The 18221-nt window shown below is 42.3% G+C and overlaps 1 protein-coding gene across 4 annotated transcripts in view; it reads left to right on the forward strand.

The window, feature by feature from the left end:
- Nucleotides 1–18221, forward strand: part of gabbr2 (gamma-aminobutyric acid (GABA) B receptor, 2) — a 197073-nt gene that overhangs the window by 172430 nt on the left and 6422 nt on the right. For all 4 annotated transcript variants that reach the window (XM_037093801.1, XM_037093800.1, XM_037093799.1 and 1 more), the window contains 4 exons: nt 7867–7977; nt 9614–9838; nt 10020–10202; nt 10868–10997. In XM_037093801.1, the coding sequence (XP_036949696.1) occupies nt 7867–7977; nt 9614–9838; nt 10020–10202; nt 10868–10997 (649 nt within the window). The remainder of the gene's footprint in view (nt 1–7866; nt 7978–9613; nt 9839–10019; nt 10203–10867; nt 10998–18221) is intronic.

Consider the following 18221-nt stretch of genomic DNA (forward strand, 5'->3'; position numbering starts at 1 on the left):
GATACTCTTTAATTTTGCAACTTTTTATAAACTAAGGATGATTATTCTTAAGTTTGGCATCAGTGTGTTTGTCAGATGTTGCAATGGCTTTTAAAATGGTCAGTTCGGCTGACAAAGTAGGAAAGCGTACCCACAAATCAATGCTTAATCCTCCTTTTTTTTACTTTGGATGCCCTTCATCACACACCCTCTCTCCATGTATCCCAAGTTTAGGACCGCCGATTTGGAATGACTAGCTTGTGCGTCTGCGGTGGCTTGGGAGCAACCTGGGGTTCAGTGGGTTACCCAAGGACACTTCAGCTGTTGGACATGAGAAGATGGGGTTCAAACTACCAACCCTGTGATCAGTCAAGTGAATAAATCACTTTCCATATAGTGACAAAGTCTGCTGTCTAATTTTGATTATAGTACTCACATGCATATCAGAAAAGATTTTGAGCGCAAAGGAGCAAAAACTCAGATAATGAGGTAGTCTCGGTATCAAAAGGCAAATGTCTCCTTGCCCTCTGTGGAAAAGTTCTCTTTACTGATTTCCGTTCGGCAGAACTTCTCAGACACTGAAAAGGTGACTGGTGTGCGTCATCTGCTGTTCAAGTCATGAGCCTCGTCGACTGCTGGAATCAGGTGCTTCGCTGTTAATGCACACACCCCCAGCAGCAGGTACAGCGACAAGGTCCTTTTGATAATCTCACCATCTCAGTGGGGGAGGCTCAGGTTGTCAAAGCGGCAGCCAGAGCTGGTTTTAAACATTAGCGTCATTAAACTCTATTTATTGCAGCAGGTGAGGCGCGGGTGTGCGAGAATGACGCAGTTTGCCTCATTCACCGCCATTGATCAAATGTCACTTGATAAATGCTCTGTAGCTTTTTCGAAGGTGCCATTTTCGAGCTGCTGCCTGCTGTTGTTTTGCATAAAGCGCGATTGTGTTCAGCTGACGCGTCTCTGGCAATGATATTCATCTCGGTATGAATGAAAGATGGTTATAATTGCCACAGCTAGCCAGCATTGTCCTTCATGCCCTTTCTTGGTAACACTTTACTCTCCGTTCCCAATATGTTGTATTTATAGGCAGCATTTAAGATCTATTTGATAAACAGTTTAAAGGGGTGTTTATTAGCGTACAGCATTTGATCACAACTGATTTCTACTATATTGTCGATCGCTATCTGCTGTCTGGATGGATGGACTCAAAATAAAATGTGTCCCCTTTCTCTTTCAAAAACAGGCAGCTCCCCAAGTTGGTTTAAAATCTCACGTGCCAAGCCACACATTTTGTACCATCTGTCTGAACTATCTTTGTCCATTTCCTGTCACATAGTCTATTTTAACCGTCTTTGTTTAAGAGTAAAAAGCACTATATTGGCACCAGCTTTCATGCTTGCTACCGGTGTCAACCGGACTGTGCGGCGACAAAGACAATTGATTGGCTGCAGGTAAAATATGCCATAGGGGAAGAATAATGGGGGGAGATTGGGTGCGTATCAATGCCGCAGTTATAGTTCCAGGCAAACTTATGCATAATTTAGGGCCAGGGTTAGGATGAAGCAATCAGAGCTGCTGTCTGTAGCTTGAAATCAGACTAATATTGCCATCTTGGTAATAGCTGGACATGTGCGGTTAATGTCATGGAGAGCGTGCAAGAAAAATATCTCCTAAAATGGGTATGAACTCTCTTTTCCTGGCATCGCTGGCGTCAACCTCCGCGTCCGACCAACTGAGCTAATCACCCACTATGCACTTCTCCTGTCTGCTTGTCTAAAGGCCATTACTGCTGTTCAGAATTTCATAGAGGGCTGGTGAAAAACGGCGCTCGCTGCTTTTCAAATGATTTCCTACAAATTACCGCGGCACCAGGACGCCTTTCATCTCTCCATCGCTTTACCCTCTGTGCTCTCGATGTGTTTTTTTTTTCCCACCCCTCCTGCCACTTTCCAAATCTCTCTTTCTGGTTTTTCTCCATCCCCTCATTCATTCTTTTAAATACCCCTTGTAACATTTCCCAGGGTTGCTGCTTCTCCTGCTCTCCCCAGTCCTCGAGACGACGAGCCAGAAATTACGTTCGAACTTGACTTCTGTCGGCCTCACTTTTAATACACCAGATTTTTTTCATAATATCACAAGTGTAATCTTTAAAAGCCATAATAACAGTAATTAACTTCAGACAGCGAAGGCAGGCTGAAAGAGACTCGCGACAAGTGCTAAAAATGTCTCTATTTGCATGTATGAAAACAGATGATTTGTTTGTGTGACATCTCTATCAGACATCACTGTATCAGTTGTTTCTCTCCCTGTCTCCGTGCCCAGGAAAACATTTGGCGGGGGCTGGTACCCTGGGCATCAGCGGAACACGATGCCACCCGCTGACATTCAAAACGCCACCAATCCACAGTCACAAAAACCAAAATGTGTTGTTGTTTCCTATACAACGTATGACACTGCTGACTGTTCTGCAAGGGATCTGAAATACCCCTCGGCGTACGTCAATGTAAATGATTTCATCCCTGGGATGATCACGCCGCTGCTCTGTTCTGCAGTGTTTTTATGATCAAACTTTTACAATCTTCCTCGAGGACATACATTTTATATATTTTTTCCCCCCCCCGTGATTCCCATTTTCTCTCCGGCTGAGCTATTCTCAGTGGCGTCACCCCCGCCGCTTAACTTTTTTTTTTTTTTTTTTCCATCACAGTCACTTTCTCCACATTTCCAAAAATATTATGGTCCAAAGCTCCACCCACAACACCTATCTGACGTCTTCATCTCTCGCTCTCATTCTTTCACCGTGCTGAAATCTCCTCTGTTGTAATTGCCAGTATGAGTGATGGAGTGTTTCTGTCACTGTTTGCCTGATAGCTCATCCATGCACACACGTTCCCCACACTAACACACGCACACACGCAGGCCCGGGGCCGCGTTACGTATGTGTGCTCACAGAACGTTGGCGCCTACGGGGACATATGCCCGTGCGAACACACACACACACACACACACACACACACACACACACACACAGACACCTCTGTGTGAAGTAGCTGCAGGTGACAAAATGAGTGAGCTCTCCATATCCTCCCTCACTTGTTGGTCTATCTCTCCCTGCTCTCCACCAGGCCAGAGGCCATCATATAGCCAGAGTGGGATCCATGTCCAGAGACGAGCCCTTGTAGCTGCGATAGTGGAAGAACAGAGGATGCGCTACTGTATATGGCTTTATCATGGGCTGGTTTATTGGATTTAGGGGCATCTAGCTGTGTGGAAGAAGAAATAACCCCTCGCCTCACCTTCCCCTACTACCGTGAAAATGCAAAAAACAAACGCACAGACCTTCTCTTGAGCCAGTGTTTGGTTTCTTAGTTCTGGGCTACTGTAGAAACATGGCAGTGCAGAAAAGGCAGACTCCATGGAAGAGGACCTGCTACCTCTGTACGCCCATTCTAAGGTAGCTAAAACAGAATGATTCTTAGTTGCAGGATACATGGAAACACAATTATGAATACAATATTCAATTTCTGTCAAGGAACCCCTGTAAATCTGCACATTGGACCAGTTTTTAATGATGGTGTGGAGAGTTTACCACAAATCTATTATTATTGGCCAAAACATGATATTTAGGTTTTTTGAACGTGTTGTCTTTCTCTTCCAGGCAGTCGCAGTTTCTAATGAATTCAGTATAGCATGAATGTCAACTTGAAGAGAATTTTACACAAAAGTACATCACTGTTGAATGGTAACTACAGGCTTGAAAAAACATCTGGCAAACAGCATCCTGTTCTCCAGCTTTGTCGTAGCATCAAAGGAAAGACGAAATAGTCAAACAATGACAGTGTGAATCAAATAATGGACATTTTGATTAGATTTTTGTAGGAGCCAACTCTTAAGTCTCAGATGTCAGGCGGTGCATTCATGGGAGAGTTTATCAAATCAAGTGTAGTAAATAGGCTGAAATAAGCTCAGAGAAGAAGAAAATAAAACTTTCTTTTGTACCAATCTTTCTGTTTCTCTGTGTCAAAAAAACACATCCGAGATTCAGACAGTCGGAATTTATAATCATTTGTGTCTCATCTGTACCTTCATCTCTCCGCCTCTCCATCGCTCTCCCTGACATATTCACTCGCCCTCTCTTCGGCTCTCTGGTTATGGCTTCCTTTTGAATTTCCTTCTTCCCCTCGCTTTAAGTTAGTCTTCACTCATCTCTTTGAGGAACAGGACTGACACCATCTATTTCTCTTACCTCTCCCCTATGTCGTTTATCCTTCTATCACTATATTATTCCATTCACTTCGACTTCCATCTGTACCTCCATACTTCTTGCTCCTGTCCTCTCCCCATCCAACCCTGTATATCTCTCTCCCTCTTCCCTCCATCACTCCCCTCATCGCCTCATCTAGCCTCCATCTCTCCATAGACAATCCACCAGTGCTGTGCCCACTCCAGCCCTCCCAGAGTGATCCTGTTAGAGGGCTAATGCTGTGAAAAATGACAGTGAACCGGCACTTTTACTGCCATCGCCACCGCTTTGGGGCGGCCTGCCGCCTACAGCCCTGTTGCCTGGCAACTCCCCAGACAGCTCCCCTCCAAAAGGCGAGAGCTCTGCTCTGTCTGCTCTGCCGCGATAGAGACCCGAGCCTAATAAGCATTATATCTCATTTTGTCTTATCATTTTGTTGTTCGTGACACAAGTTTGCTCGGAGCCGCAACTATGTAAAGAGCACTGATGCAGAATGTGTCTCCATATTGAATAAACAGAATGATTTGCAACAAGTGTGACTTTTTGGTGAATTGTTGTTTGAATAAGAGGTCGCTCATCCAAAAATAGATAGATATACATAAATGAAGATTCTGCTGAGGCGTCCTGATCCCACTGCGGTTTTTCTTTGCAACATGCAATTAACATGTCATACTGCAGTGGATACATTTACACCCTGAATTAAAGGTACTTATCGATTTTGAAAACGAGCTGCTGTCTGTCCTCTTGCTGACCTTTGCTCTGAGTAAAGGCTGAACCATTATACAGAAGGGCGACAAATGGTCAGGAAAAAATCTGGATAAATAAGTGTAGAAACATAACTCCCACAGATGCTTCCACTCAGGACTCAAGCGGTCACTAAATGGTGTGATTATGGGAATGATGCCTTCACAGTCACTGGGACAGCCCGCAGTCAGTGAGATTATTGGAGCAAAAAAAAAATGCTCCTAAAAGCAAAACAAAAAAATGTGGCATATTAAAAAAACAGGAACATAGAAATTGAAAAGTGAGTCTAACCACAGACTTAGATACACTGGGGCTAATTAACAAAAGAAGGGAATAAGACAAAGACAGGAAGTGTAAAACCAAAAGTGACATACAGGGAGATAAGCTACAATATAAATCAGGAAATGTCTAAAAACTGCACATTTGTTTTGATCCGAGATGCTCATACTCAGGTGCGACACATAGTGGCATTGAATGTTGTACATAGAAGCTCTGAAGAGGAACAAAATATTACAGTACTGTCCATATAAGAATGGCTCAGAAACCATCTTAAACGCATGTAAATTAACCACACTCGCTTCAAATTAACCACACTCGCTTCATCATTTCGGAGCATGCTCCCACTCACTTCTGAGGTTGATTGTATGTCAAAATATTTAGGAGATAAAAAGCGTAAAGCACACACCAGGTTACCACGACTACCATGGTCCAAAGCAGCTAGCAGCTTGGAGAATAATTGTCTTAATTGTTTACATGAAACATAAAACTGTGTCACTTCCTGTGACCAGACACGATTCCCGCAGCTGGCTACTGCCCAGAGACTTGGTCAAACCAGGGCATCTCATGCATATCTCATGATTTTCTCTTGCTCAAGTCCCGGCACATCACTTAGGTTGAAAATAGATTGAAAAATGTTTTTTTCATGAAGTAGTTACCTGCAGCTGCACGATGAAAAATGTCATGTTAAAGTCTCAGGATCCCTTTTCTGTACTGTGTCAACTAATTGTGGTTCCTTGTGAAAAAAATAGTCTGTCTGTGCGTCATCGCCTGCCCCACTTTCCTGTGTCTCCACCTCCTCGATGGCTTTTAAGGCAGAAAGCTAGGCTCTACCAGCCGTTCGCCTAAAGTTAACAAGAATCCCAAGTCCCGAAATGTGAGTGACACGAGCCACGCGGCTGCTACGGGAACTCTCGGAAGGGGTTACGAGAGTGCTTTGACAAAGCGTGTGAACTTTGCTGCCACCGAAGCAATCCTCGCTCTTTAATGTGCCTCTGTTTCGAGACATCAGAAGGTTACGGGGATCTTCGGCAGATGGTGGAAAATTTGACTCTTCATCTGAGTTGTAGGGGGTTCTCCGCCTGCTATGTTGTCACGCCGCGCGATGTGTAACTGCACGCGTAATCCTTTGCGGGATCGGATGTTGTAAGGCGGCGAGTGCGCGCTGCATGAGGCACACTCTGTGGAAGCTGCATTTCCAAGGCAGAAACCTGGGAATTAAAGCGAGGAAACTGTACTATAATACACTTCAAGGATACCCAGAAATGATACGGGTACTGGCCCACTTCCTCGTCACCGCTGGGTGAATCAGCGCAGCTCTTTAAGCGCCAATTTCCAATTTTAGGTGATCATCCTATAGAGGGCCACTAATGTCGATTCAACAAGGTCGTAGAGGATAGCTGCAATTTCCATTAATGGGAGCTCAGTGGAGAATATGGGGGTCAAAATGACTAGTGGAAGAGGTGTTGTGAAGCACCTGGAGGGATGTGTATGAGTAGGCGTGTATTTATGAATGGAAAGAGCATTCACATCAAACGAAGCGCTCACTGAGTGTAGAATTTACGAGGACGGAAGTTAACATTTCGGCATACTCCATTGTTTTATCTCTCGTCATATTGCTTTCTGCCTTAAAGGAATCTGCTTATATCGTAGATGCCTGTGCACATCTATACACACAAACACACACACACACACACACACACCATCTGCTGAGCCACGGACATGTCCTACTGTAAATAAGCCTGAAGAGAGAGAGGCACACACACAAACACACACACACACACACACACACACCTAGAGAGCAACATGGCGTCATGCCCAGCCTTGCCCCAGGTGTCTCAGATTTCATATATTGGCGCGGCCTCAGATGAATTCATCCAGGGCAAACGAACGCTCTTGTTAAAGGCCTTTTAAAGCAGAGAGTGCAGAAAAGAGAGAGGCGAGGTGACGCGTTTTAGAGTATTAATATCCACCTCAGGTGCTAATTTGCCCTGTAAGTCACCTGTGTCGCCAGCTGTGGTGAAAGACGAGTGGAAATGAAAAGGAAGCTGAAAGAAAATGAAGAGTGTGGGGGGGGGGGGGGGGGGGCAGGCTGGGGAGAGAGTGCGAAAGAGGCTGAGTGAGAAACAAGGAAGAAAAGGAGAAGGTGTAAATCACATTAATGAATAAGCTTCATTAGTTGTGCCCATTAGCGTCCTAAGCACGGATTAATTTAACGTGAGCCGACTTTGGAGGAGCCCAGTGGCTACGGCGGGACCCAGTCTGATTACACACCTGGACGTTGGATCACTGACACCCTTCCTTCCGACCGAGCAGCAGACGATCTGCGTCGCTTTTGTCCCTGTGTGTGAAATTAGAACACCTGCAAAAAGAAAGAGTGTGGAAAGAGCTGATTTTTCTAACTGAGGATTTCTTCCTTCTGCAGCTGGTTTACTGCTTTTTTTTCCTCGTCGGTTTTATTGTTCCTCGAGGAAATTAAGCCTGTTTGCGCTGGCACTTCGAATCCTTTTCTTCAACAGTCTAATTTGTTTTTCCACAACAATTACATAGGTGCTTTTTTTGAGGGGGGGCCTTTCTATTAAATTCTCTTCCTCCGTTTTCTGTGTTTGTGTTGTCAACAGGCGGACCCCCAAGGCCGAGACATAGCCATCCGTCCGTTCTTGGAGCACTGCGAGAACACCCACATGACCATTTGGCTGGGCATCGTCTATGCCTACAAGGGACTGCTAATGGTGAGAGGAGAGAAAACAAAATTTCATCATGCGCTCACAGGCTGGACACACACACGCACGAATTACACACTCGAGATCTGATATGAATGCACAAATCTGCTGATGTTGAATCTTAACGGGCTCATAAATGTGTATGAATGAAAACTGCTGCCTTTCTATTCATATCGATGTTGCAATATGATGCTGTTTCCGAAATACGTTCCAATATTCAACATTAAACATCCAGAGAAATGAAAAATACATTCAGCCAGTTGTGATCCTGTGTCCCTGCGGTAACTATTCATGCATCCTGTGTCACATGCTAAATATATTAGTATTACTCCTCTTGAACTCAGTGATGGTTGCATCCTTTTTTTCTTTGATCAAATCAAATCAAATCCAACCTTGACAGTCATATAACAGTTACTTGACCATAAGCTAGTGTTTAAACTACCATAATTGCATGCAAAAGGACATATAGGTACAGTTTTCATCACAACATGGGCATGGATAGAAATTTGAGGTCGCTATTGTTGCCCTGCTGTACAATTAATTCTCTAACTCCTGCTAACTAGATGCATATAGACCGACTTCCAAATGTTCTGTGATCGCTGATTGCATTTGAATACTGTTCGTCATCAGCAGAGCACGTTTACCTGCCGTCGTGCGGGAGACTTAGAAAATGTCCACCTCCCCGCCGCACGGCCTGTTTTAAAATGTCCAAGAAGCAGGAACAACCTTAAATTATGCAAACCTCGCTGTGTTTTTTTCTTTTTTTTTTTTTTGTTTGAGTGAGACACAGACGGGAGGAGACGGAGCAGTAAGTCATCTTAAGCAGATTGAGCGAATGCAAACACTACGGGAAAGTGTCGAAGACAGAAAGGCGGAAAGAGAGTCAGAAAAAGATTAGGCTCGGATGTAAAACGATAGGACGGCCACAAAGGAATGTTTGTGCAAAGTGATCGACAGCAGCCCACATCTGTATAAGGTATAGAGAGGGGCGGCACAGCAAGACGAAGGTTTGAGTCATTCCTGCCCTCAGACACACACACACACACGCAAACACACACCTGAGGCACACTAATCCTTGATGACTGCTCTTTTAATTCTGCTGCTTGTCATTCCATTAACTCCCATTTAGACTTTAGAATAAGCAGGCAGGCCACTTTACGCAGCACACAGTGAATAATTCAGCAGGCTGCTGCTGCTGCTGCTGCAACTCTGATGTTACACCAAACAAACAGCTCACTCCGGATAAACACTGTACAGACAGGAAACATAAGGCTGCTTTGGAACAGTGTCTTTAGATATTTCTCCTCTTTGAGTATCATATATTGTCTAAAAAGGTTGATTTCTGGTCGATTTTCTTTCTTAAAGCTACATGAAATTAACTATTTCCTCGCACCCCACCCATTAGAACAATAAAGATCATTGAACATCACAAAGCATTAGGATTCAATAAGAAAAACTCTGGTGATAGGTCTAGAAGGAGGAAAAAAAATGACAGAAAACACTAAAGCTGTCTAACTGTCCGTGCACTGACAAAGATGAATGAGTTCAGACTTTCTATAACCAAAATCAAATCAACAGTCTGTTTAACCTTCTCTCAGACGTCTGATAAAACTATTATCTTCTCCTCTCCTTTTCCCCCCGACAGTTATTTGGCTGCTTCCTGGCATGGGAGACCAGGAACGTGAGCATTCCTGCTCTCAACGACAGCAAATACATCGGGATGAGCGTTTACAACGTGGGCATCATGTGCATCATCGGTGCCGCCGTGTCTTTTCTCACACGGGACCAGCCCAACGTCCAGTTCTGCATCGTGGCGCTGGTGATCATCTTTTGCAGCACCATCACGCTCTGCCTGGTCTTCGTTCCCAAGGTCAGTGTTCTGTGTGAACGAGCACGAGCAGGTATCGCTCTGCTGCGCCGAAAATCCAGAGTGCTTAATCATCGCCACGTTCACGCTCGCACTTCTCTAAATGCGGCGTAAACAGTTCTGTGTAGCTTTTGGGTCCCAGAGTGCAGCTGTGACTAATACCCATAACCCCCTTTTTTTCCAGTTCATCACCATGAGAACCAACCCAGATGCAGCCACCCAGAACCGGAGGCTAAAGTTCACCCAGAACCAGAAGAAGGAAGACTCCAAGACGTCCACCTCAGTCACCAGCGTCAACCAGGCTAACACTTCGCGACTGGACGGGCTTCAAACTGATAACCACCGCCTCCGCATGAGGATAACAGAGGTCTGAGCTGATGAATATGCATTTAATTGAACCACTTTTTTTTTTTTTAATTATTTATAAGGAGGTTCAAGGGTGCAGTGGTGGCAGGCTAAGACGCAGTAACTGAACAACAAGTCCAACATAAGAAGGAAGACAGAGCAAACTCCACTGAACTAAAAGTCATTCAATTCATTCTTAATAAAATGGTTGTTGTTAAAAGCAGCTGTGATCCCTTCAAACGGTCGCGTTGTCGCTCAGAGAGTCTTTGTGCCACACTGCACGTTCTCTCTGATTAATTTCATTAAAAAAAAAAAAAAAAAGGTTGACTCGTGCTGACATTGAGTGGCATTTTTGAATCTCGTGCCAATCACCTCGGCTTTCTCTCACATGTCTCGGAGATGAATTACCGCTGTTGTAGTTGCATTTGTTCATTATTGCGGCAATTGAAAAGCCACTGAGACTCTGTTGGAGGACAAGTGAAGTTATTATGTCTTCGGTAGACAGACAGTCTTTTTGCATTCTTCGATGTGTTTTTACAAGTAAACAAGCAGCGGTTTGTTGTTTCCCCCGCTGGGCACTTTTTGGCTGATAATCTTTTGCCTAAATGAGCTAGTTTATCTGTAAATGTACCTAATCCACAACAAAACGGCCAGTATAATAATGTCTGTGTTTTTCTGTTCAAAAAGCTGGACAAAGAGCTGGAGGAGGTGACCATGCAGCTGCAGGACACGCCGGAGAAAACCCCCTACATCAAACAGAACCATTACCCGGACGCCAACAACATCCTCAGCATACGCAACTTCACAGATGGAAAAGGTAAGAAACTGACCATGTGTTTAAAGTTTGGAAAATAAATAAGTTTGTTATCTGGAAAGCATTCCATCTCATCGGAGACTTTACCTGCTCACTGACATAAAGAAGAGGAGGTTCTTCCACAGAGGCTGGGAAGCAATGCAGTACAAATACTTAGTTATCGGAACTTCACTTCAGGATTTATTTTTCCCCGCAACTTTTTATTTCTACTCCTTCCATTTAACACAAATACCTGTACTTTCTACTCCTTACATTTACTTAACGTCAAAACAGGCTTGTCACTTTAGTTTCAGTGCATTTCAGGGAAATTCATTCCAAATCCATTCTCTGTATTTTGCATCATTACATGACGCCAATTTCCCAACATCATTAGGCTGATTTTAAACAGAAATTCAGTGCACATCACACTCCGCGGGCAAAACAAAATGGAAACACACAGAGAGGGACACTGTGTCATTGTTAGTGTCTCATGTCTGCAGAGACGCTACAGCCCTCTGCCTGGATTTTCCTATTTTCTCGATTTTTTTGTGTGGGATGCTTTACCAACCCAGAATGTCAGTATTTGACATTTTGGGAATGAGACTCAGCATCTCATCTTTTGGTGCATTTATGAACAGCTCAGTAAAATCCTACTGATTCTACCTTCAAGTCTAATAGTCCTTGAATTTATATAATTTGACATGAGGTTTAGTTATCTTTTCACAACAGGTGCAGAGTGTCCCTCAGTGGGATACTTTTTACTTTTATACTTTGAGTACATTTCGATACAAAACTTTCATAGTTTTGCTTGAGTGAAGAGGTTGAATCAGTCTTTCTACTTTTGCCAGAGCCCGTTTTTGTTTTTTACTCAACTACCTGTAGCAGTTCTACTCCAGCGAAGAATGTGTGGACTTTCGCCACTTGCGCTCTTCATACTGAAAAACTACAATCAATAAGGGGATTGTTTCACTTCACAGACGACTGACAATATGCTGATGACATCTTCCTCCACATAACTTTACTCCGGCGAAAACGACCAATGTGAAATCCAAGATGGTGCATCATTTCTTCTTCATTCAGGTCGACTGGGTCGAGAGATCAAGTTTGCAGACCGATAGCTTACGTAGTTTTAGCAACCTCAGAAAATGACTGCACGATAAGAAAACACTGCAGTCTATGCCTCCAACAAGAAACCGCCATCCAAAAGCCACAAATAGCTTAGCCGGATTTCTATTGTAAAGAGAACTCAACTCACCACTCTCCTGCAGCAGCTTCCTGTTGTGGGGAAGTCCCTGCGAGTCGATTACCGAGTGCTTTTAGAAATGCTCAATTCCGTTCTTTTCCCTGTCCGCTCTCGATAATATCTGTCATAAGCTGGTAGGTAAGACACATATGAAATTTCATTGCATTTCCATGGAGTAATAATCATACATTTTCATCTTTGAGCTGCGGAACTCTATGGCACTCGGTAATTGACTCACAGGGCTTCCCCACAACAAGAAGCTGTTGCAGGAGAGTGGTGAGGTGTGTTCACTATAGCAGTCCAGCTAAGCCAGAGGAGGTTTGATGCCTTGAACTATGTGTTGTGACCCTGTTTGTACTGTTGCTGAAGTTTGGTGCTGTTCTGAGTATTATTTGTGGCTTTTTGATGGTGGTTTCTTGCTGGAGGCGTATACTGCAATGTATTGTTATCGTGCGGTCATTTCTGATGTAGCTAAAACTATGTAAACTAGCAGTCTGCAAACTTGATCTCTCGAGGGGGGTCGTACTCGGTGTCACGGCGTGTTACACCATGGATTAAATTTACACCAGAATATCCCTTTAAAATTCAACCAAGAAAGTGTAGTTTGGTATTAGTAGTAGTGTCCCGTCTTAGCTGTAATGAGGTTCACATGTGGGCATATTCACTATAAAGAGAACACTATTGAAAAAGAAAAGAAAACTAATCCTCATATATCATCTAATAATAAACCCTTGCAATACGTGTGAACATTTGCATATTCACTGGCTTTAGTAAAGGGTTTTAATGCAGCTTAAAGAAATACCCTGAACTCCACTGCTGGAGCTTCTGTCAGCTGCAGGTGAAGAAGGGACACAGGAGCGCTCTGTCTGAGTTGCACGCATCTGTGACGTCTCTCAGAATGAGTCATTAGATTAGCCACAGTACCTGCATTCCTCCACTGCCGCTTATCAAGTTGTACACATCCGGTAGTCACACCTTCATCACACTTTTATCAACAATACAGGTGGTAGAGTGAGTCCACGCTTGCACATTTTGCACCTAATTATTTAGCGTGCGGTGAACAATGAGAAAAACAATGGAGAGAAGATGAAAGGAGGGATGGGGAGGCGGTTCATGTGTGCCACTGGGTGAGGCAGGCATATGGAAAAAACACACACAGAGTAAACTATCAGGTGCTGAAGCATAAAGATGTACATCATCTCAGCCTTTTCCAGCAGAGAGAGCTTGTGTCGGTTTACCCTCCTGACTTCTACCCAATGCAGGCTGTTCGAGTCGATGCAGCTGTGTCTTAGACATTATGAAGGCGGGCTCCTCAAAGTGAATCACTGAATCGTTACACCCCAGCAGCATCGCTTTGCATCAGGGCTCCATTTTTTTAACAGACGCGGGGCGACGGTGACGTTGCAGCAGTTAGCTCCGGCACGTCTGATGCACGCGCCTGGCACAAAGCCGCTCTCGGGGGTGTCTAATGGATCTGTCTGAGTTTTGGGAGGTAAGGGAGCAAAACAGCTGCGCTCACTCTGCGGTTTTGGGAGCGGAGCGCATTGGAATTGCCTGAGAAGGTTCCTCATCTGTGAAAAGTTCATAGTAATGAACCGATGGCAGTTAGAGAGTACATTCAAGAAGAAGCGGCGCGCCTAATGCATTTTCTTTGTGTTTTAGTTTGTTCTACTTCTTCACTGCCTCTCATCTTTCGCAGCCGACATGCACCACCCTCCTATTCTAGCCTAATTTTTCTTCTTTTTTTTTCAGGTTTTGAAATGCGTCATGGCGGCGGGGTTGGGTGAGGGGGGGGGGGCTGATATTAGACAGATTTTTAAATAAAAGAAGCTCTGTGTTGTTGCACAATTGGTTGATGGAGCAGAACACTGAGCAAGGAGATAATTAGTCAAAGATTCTTCTTTTCTTTTTTTTTTAACCTTATATTATTCACAGTCAGAATACGGAATCAAACTGTGTTAGTCAGTGATTTGAAAGATTTTACAAGACATCTCATGTAACTGCCATCAGGGTTAAAATGGTGCTCATTAAAACTTACGGATAGATACAAGTCACTGAACACGCAAAGCAGAAATAGTGCAAATCACTCCCAAGCAGTGATTTCAGTAAACACATTCTCACATTTTCCATTTGTTTAGAGTAATCTCTCTAAAGTACTGGCAGCAGCTGGCAGCTGATACCCAGCTCTCTTAAGTCAACTAAGATTCAAATTGTGTGGGCTTATAGAAATACATCTATTTTAGACAGACTCCTTATGTTGTGCTGCCGTGGTTACTGTAGGTTGTCAGGAGAGAGCAGATACAAATATAGCCAGACACTTTTTTTGGAACAAAGAAGACGTGCATAACTTATCTTTCAAGAAACAAACCTATTCTTAAAGATGTTTTGGGTAAAGGACAAATTCCTGCCCCCTTTTCAAGGCGGCAGAAGAGACCACAGTGCATGCAGGCGTGGTCATTTTAAATCAGGACAAAGTTTGAAAATTACAAAAAGCAGCTTCCAAAAGAGACCTCACAGCCTTCAGTGGCTGCTTATTTCAGACTTCCACTCCTCAACCTTTTAATGAGTGAGTACAGTTTAATGATCCAGTATTTACATGGGGGCAAAGGGACCGGACACAACAATGGAACACAAATGGGGTGTCTTTTTGTGTCATTATGTAGGTGCATCACTGCATGTGTTTCAATTTTGTCTCAATCACAACCAAATCTCCATGTATGAAAGGGTACTTTGTCCCTGAAGTTACATAGGACTGCGCTGGAAGTCGGGTTTGATATTTAGAAGGTGAAAGAAAGAGAGGCAAGTATGTAAAAAGATGGCGGGTTTAGAAGTTTGATGTACAGATTGTATCACTGACAAAAGTCAAGAGAGACACAAGGCAAAAACAGGGTGAGATAATTAGTCTTAAGATACAAACTAAGTAGCAGATCTTTTCAAAATTTAGACAGCACATAATGTCCAAAGATTTTTTGTGAACCGAAAGGCAAAAGTAGAGCCACGAACTAGCTGTCTGGCGAGGGAGCAAAAGATAGTGACAGTTCAATTTATCTTGAGTTGAATGATGATGTAATTTCTATTTACTATATATCAATACTTTTCCCAATTGAATTCATCAATAAAACTACATTTCTATGTTCGACTGCTACATACGATAAAACAAATGTAGTTAGACAGTGATAAAAACAGTTAGTGCTAAAGACAGACTGATACTGCAACTGAATGAATACCGTGCTGCACTTATATTGCTCTTAAGTTCATATTTGGCTCATCTTGCCATTACTTTTTTTTTTATTATTACGAGAGAGAAGTATTAGTCTCTAGGTTGTTAAGGTGTTCGCGATAATGATCTTGTCAGTTCTGAGACGCGAGCTAAGACAAAGAGAGACGGCGCGTTCGGGTGCTGCTCGCCAACATCAATCCGGCACACATTATGGAAATAAAATCACAGGTCATTAAGCCTCCTTTAAAGATCAGCAGCATATAAACTTTTCCCGGCCTCAGTCTGCTTATGCCTGACAGTCATCATCATCATCATCATCATCGCCGGCTCCCAACTGTAGTCATCAGTATTCATAAGAGAGCTGGTCTAAATGTGTTGGGGGGCCATGAATGAGTGGCTGTTATAAGAGTAGAACGCCGTGTCAACAGCGATTACGCTCACTCACAAAGGGTGAGAAGCAACACTCCACCCCTCTCCTTCTCCCTCTCTCTGTCTCTCTCTCTCTGTCTCTCTGTCTCTCTCTCTCTCTCGCTCTCTCTCGCTCTCTCTCACTGGCTGCCTTCATGAATATGTACCAGCACATGGCGATGCTGGAGAACACCAGTGATGACAGATGAGGTGTGGTTTTCTGACGGCCTGGATGCTGATACCTGATTTTAGGCCAAAACAAGAAGCAAAGTACTTTTTTGACCTCCGAGGGGAAATTGTGTTACACTGTGGGAGAGAAACAGGTCTACAGAAAATGATAATCCTATAATCATAGAAAAATTATGAGAAAAATAAAGAAATGGGAAGAATGAGACATGTGTAAATATACGTGTTGTAATATCTAGTAATATAGAGCAACAATAAGATATATAGAGAAAATAATAAGATATATAGAGAAAAATAAATAAATAAATAAATAAATAATAATAATAATGATAATAATAATAATAATAATAATAATAATGATTATATAGAGTTATATTGTAAGAACAGGAAATATGTAAAAGTATGTTGAGCATCCTACAAAAATTCCAATTTCCAACAACATGAACCAAAAAGAGATACAAAAAAAATAGAAGAATTAAAAATAAGAGGTATATACTACAAAAACATAACCACAACAATGACATATATAGGAAATTAAATACATATTGTAAAATATGTGCTTCATGCTACAATATAAAGTATGTCAATATAAAACTAAAGATATATAAAGAAAAATAGAAAGACAGAAAATATGTTAAAAATAGGAATGTATAACTACAATATACAGTAGATACATATATATACTTTGTATATATAAAGAACAACAATATGAATGGAAAAATAACAAATAAAAAGCTAATAAAAAATACATAAAATAAGTGCATCATAATACATTTAATAACATTATGTAACACCAATTTATCTGAAAAGAATTAGACATTGAAATTAAAAGAAAAATTCATAAAATAAACAAATACTATATATGCCAGAGTATAGCAGTGTTGCACAGTTGAATCACACAACTGTTGTACTGTTGAGTCAGTGTTGCACAGTTGAAAGTATAAATTATGAATAAATAATATGGTTACAGCAGCTGACAGGGGAGAAATAAGTCCGAGCGCCACTCCATTGACTCTGACTCTGACTCTGAGGGGGGAGTTGAAAATTTGATGTCCACAGGCAGAAATCTGTGCACTGCAGATCAGCCAGTCACAGGTAAACCGAGCAGCTGCTTATGACTGCATTGAATTAAAGCCAACAGTCGCTGTTCTTTGTGCTGTTTTACTGTCTGTGCTCTTGGTAAATGTGAAACTTTAATGAACAGATGTTGAGATTTACGGGTTAATTTGCTTGATTGATTCGCTTTCCACACATTTGCACATTGAACATTTAATTTCAAAACTGCTCAAAGTCTTATTGTGCAGTAAAATTCTCGGGCTGGCTCTGAGGTCTAGTGACACTTGGAAAAAAAAAACGCCTTTGTGGAATGAACACATCCTCTGAATCCATAATGAAGTGTATAAATATCCGAGTCTGTGCTTTTAACACAGCTGGGAGAGCTACAAGGTTAGGCTTTTTTTTTTTTCTCAAAATGCAAAGGAGGACTAGTCTGCACCAAAGAGTTCAGCCAGCTCAGAAGTCCAATTGGGACATGGAGTGCTGTGATCAGTGAATCAGGTCAGCAAGTGCTGTGAAATCTGGGACATCTGGAAAAAAAAAAAAACTTTGCAGGGGAGAAAAGGGATCAGTCCATTACTCTCCAGGTACAATTTTGGGATGCTGATGAGGTTGTTTACTGCGACTCTTATTGTGTCTCAACCTCATCACCTGTAACATCCTGGAGAATGTAGAAATCATGCTAGGAAGCCTTGGTTTGTTCCCCTTTGTCTTCCTGTCTAGATGAGGCTTCTTTTCTCTTGGCCTGTCTTATTTTCATGATGTCTTTCCCTTTGTTTTCATTTCCACTTCTACTGTCAGTTTTATTTTGATTTTTTTTTTTTTACCTGTGCTTTATAATGTGATTTGATTACACAACATTGTGGCTATTTGAGAGTTTATCTTTTGTTGCGGTTCTCCTGGTTCAGTATCCGTAATCACATAGTGTGTCAGTGAGTATAAAGGCAATCCGTATCAATATAGAAGCACATTATTATTATTATTATTATTATTATTATTATTATTATTATTATTATTATTATTATTATTAATAGAAACACACTTCAATCAGATGTTTTCCACTTTTGTGTGAGTGAACTATCATGACTCTCACTATATATCTCACTATATATTGATGCATTTGTTTGGTGGGTCC

Source organism: Acanthopagrus latus, chromosome 3 (genome assembly GCF_904848185.1).
Source record: "Acanthopagrus latus isolate v.2019 chromosome 3, fAcaLat1.1, whole genome shotgun sequence".
Taxonomy (NCBI): Eukaryota; Metazoa; Chordata; class Actinopteri; order Spariformes; family Sparidae; genus Acanthopagrus; species Acanthopagrus latus.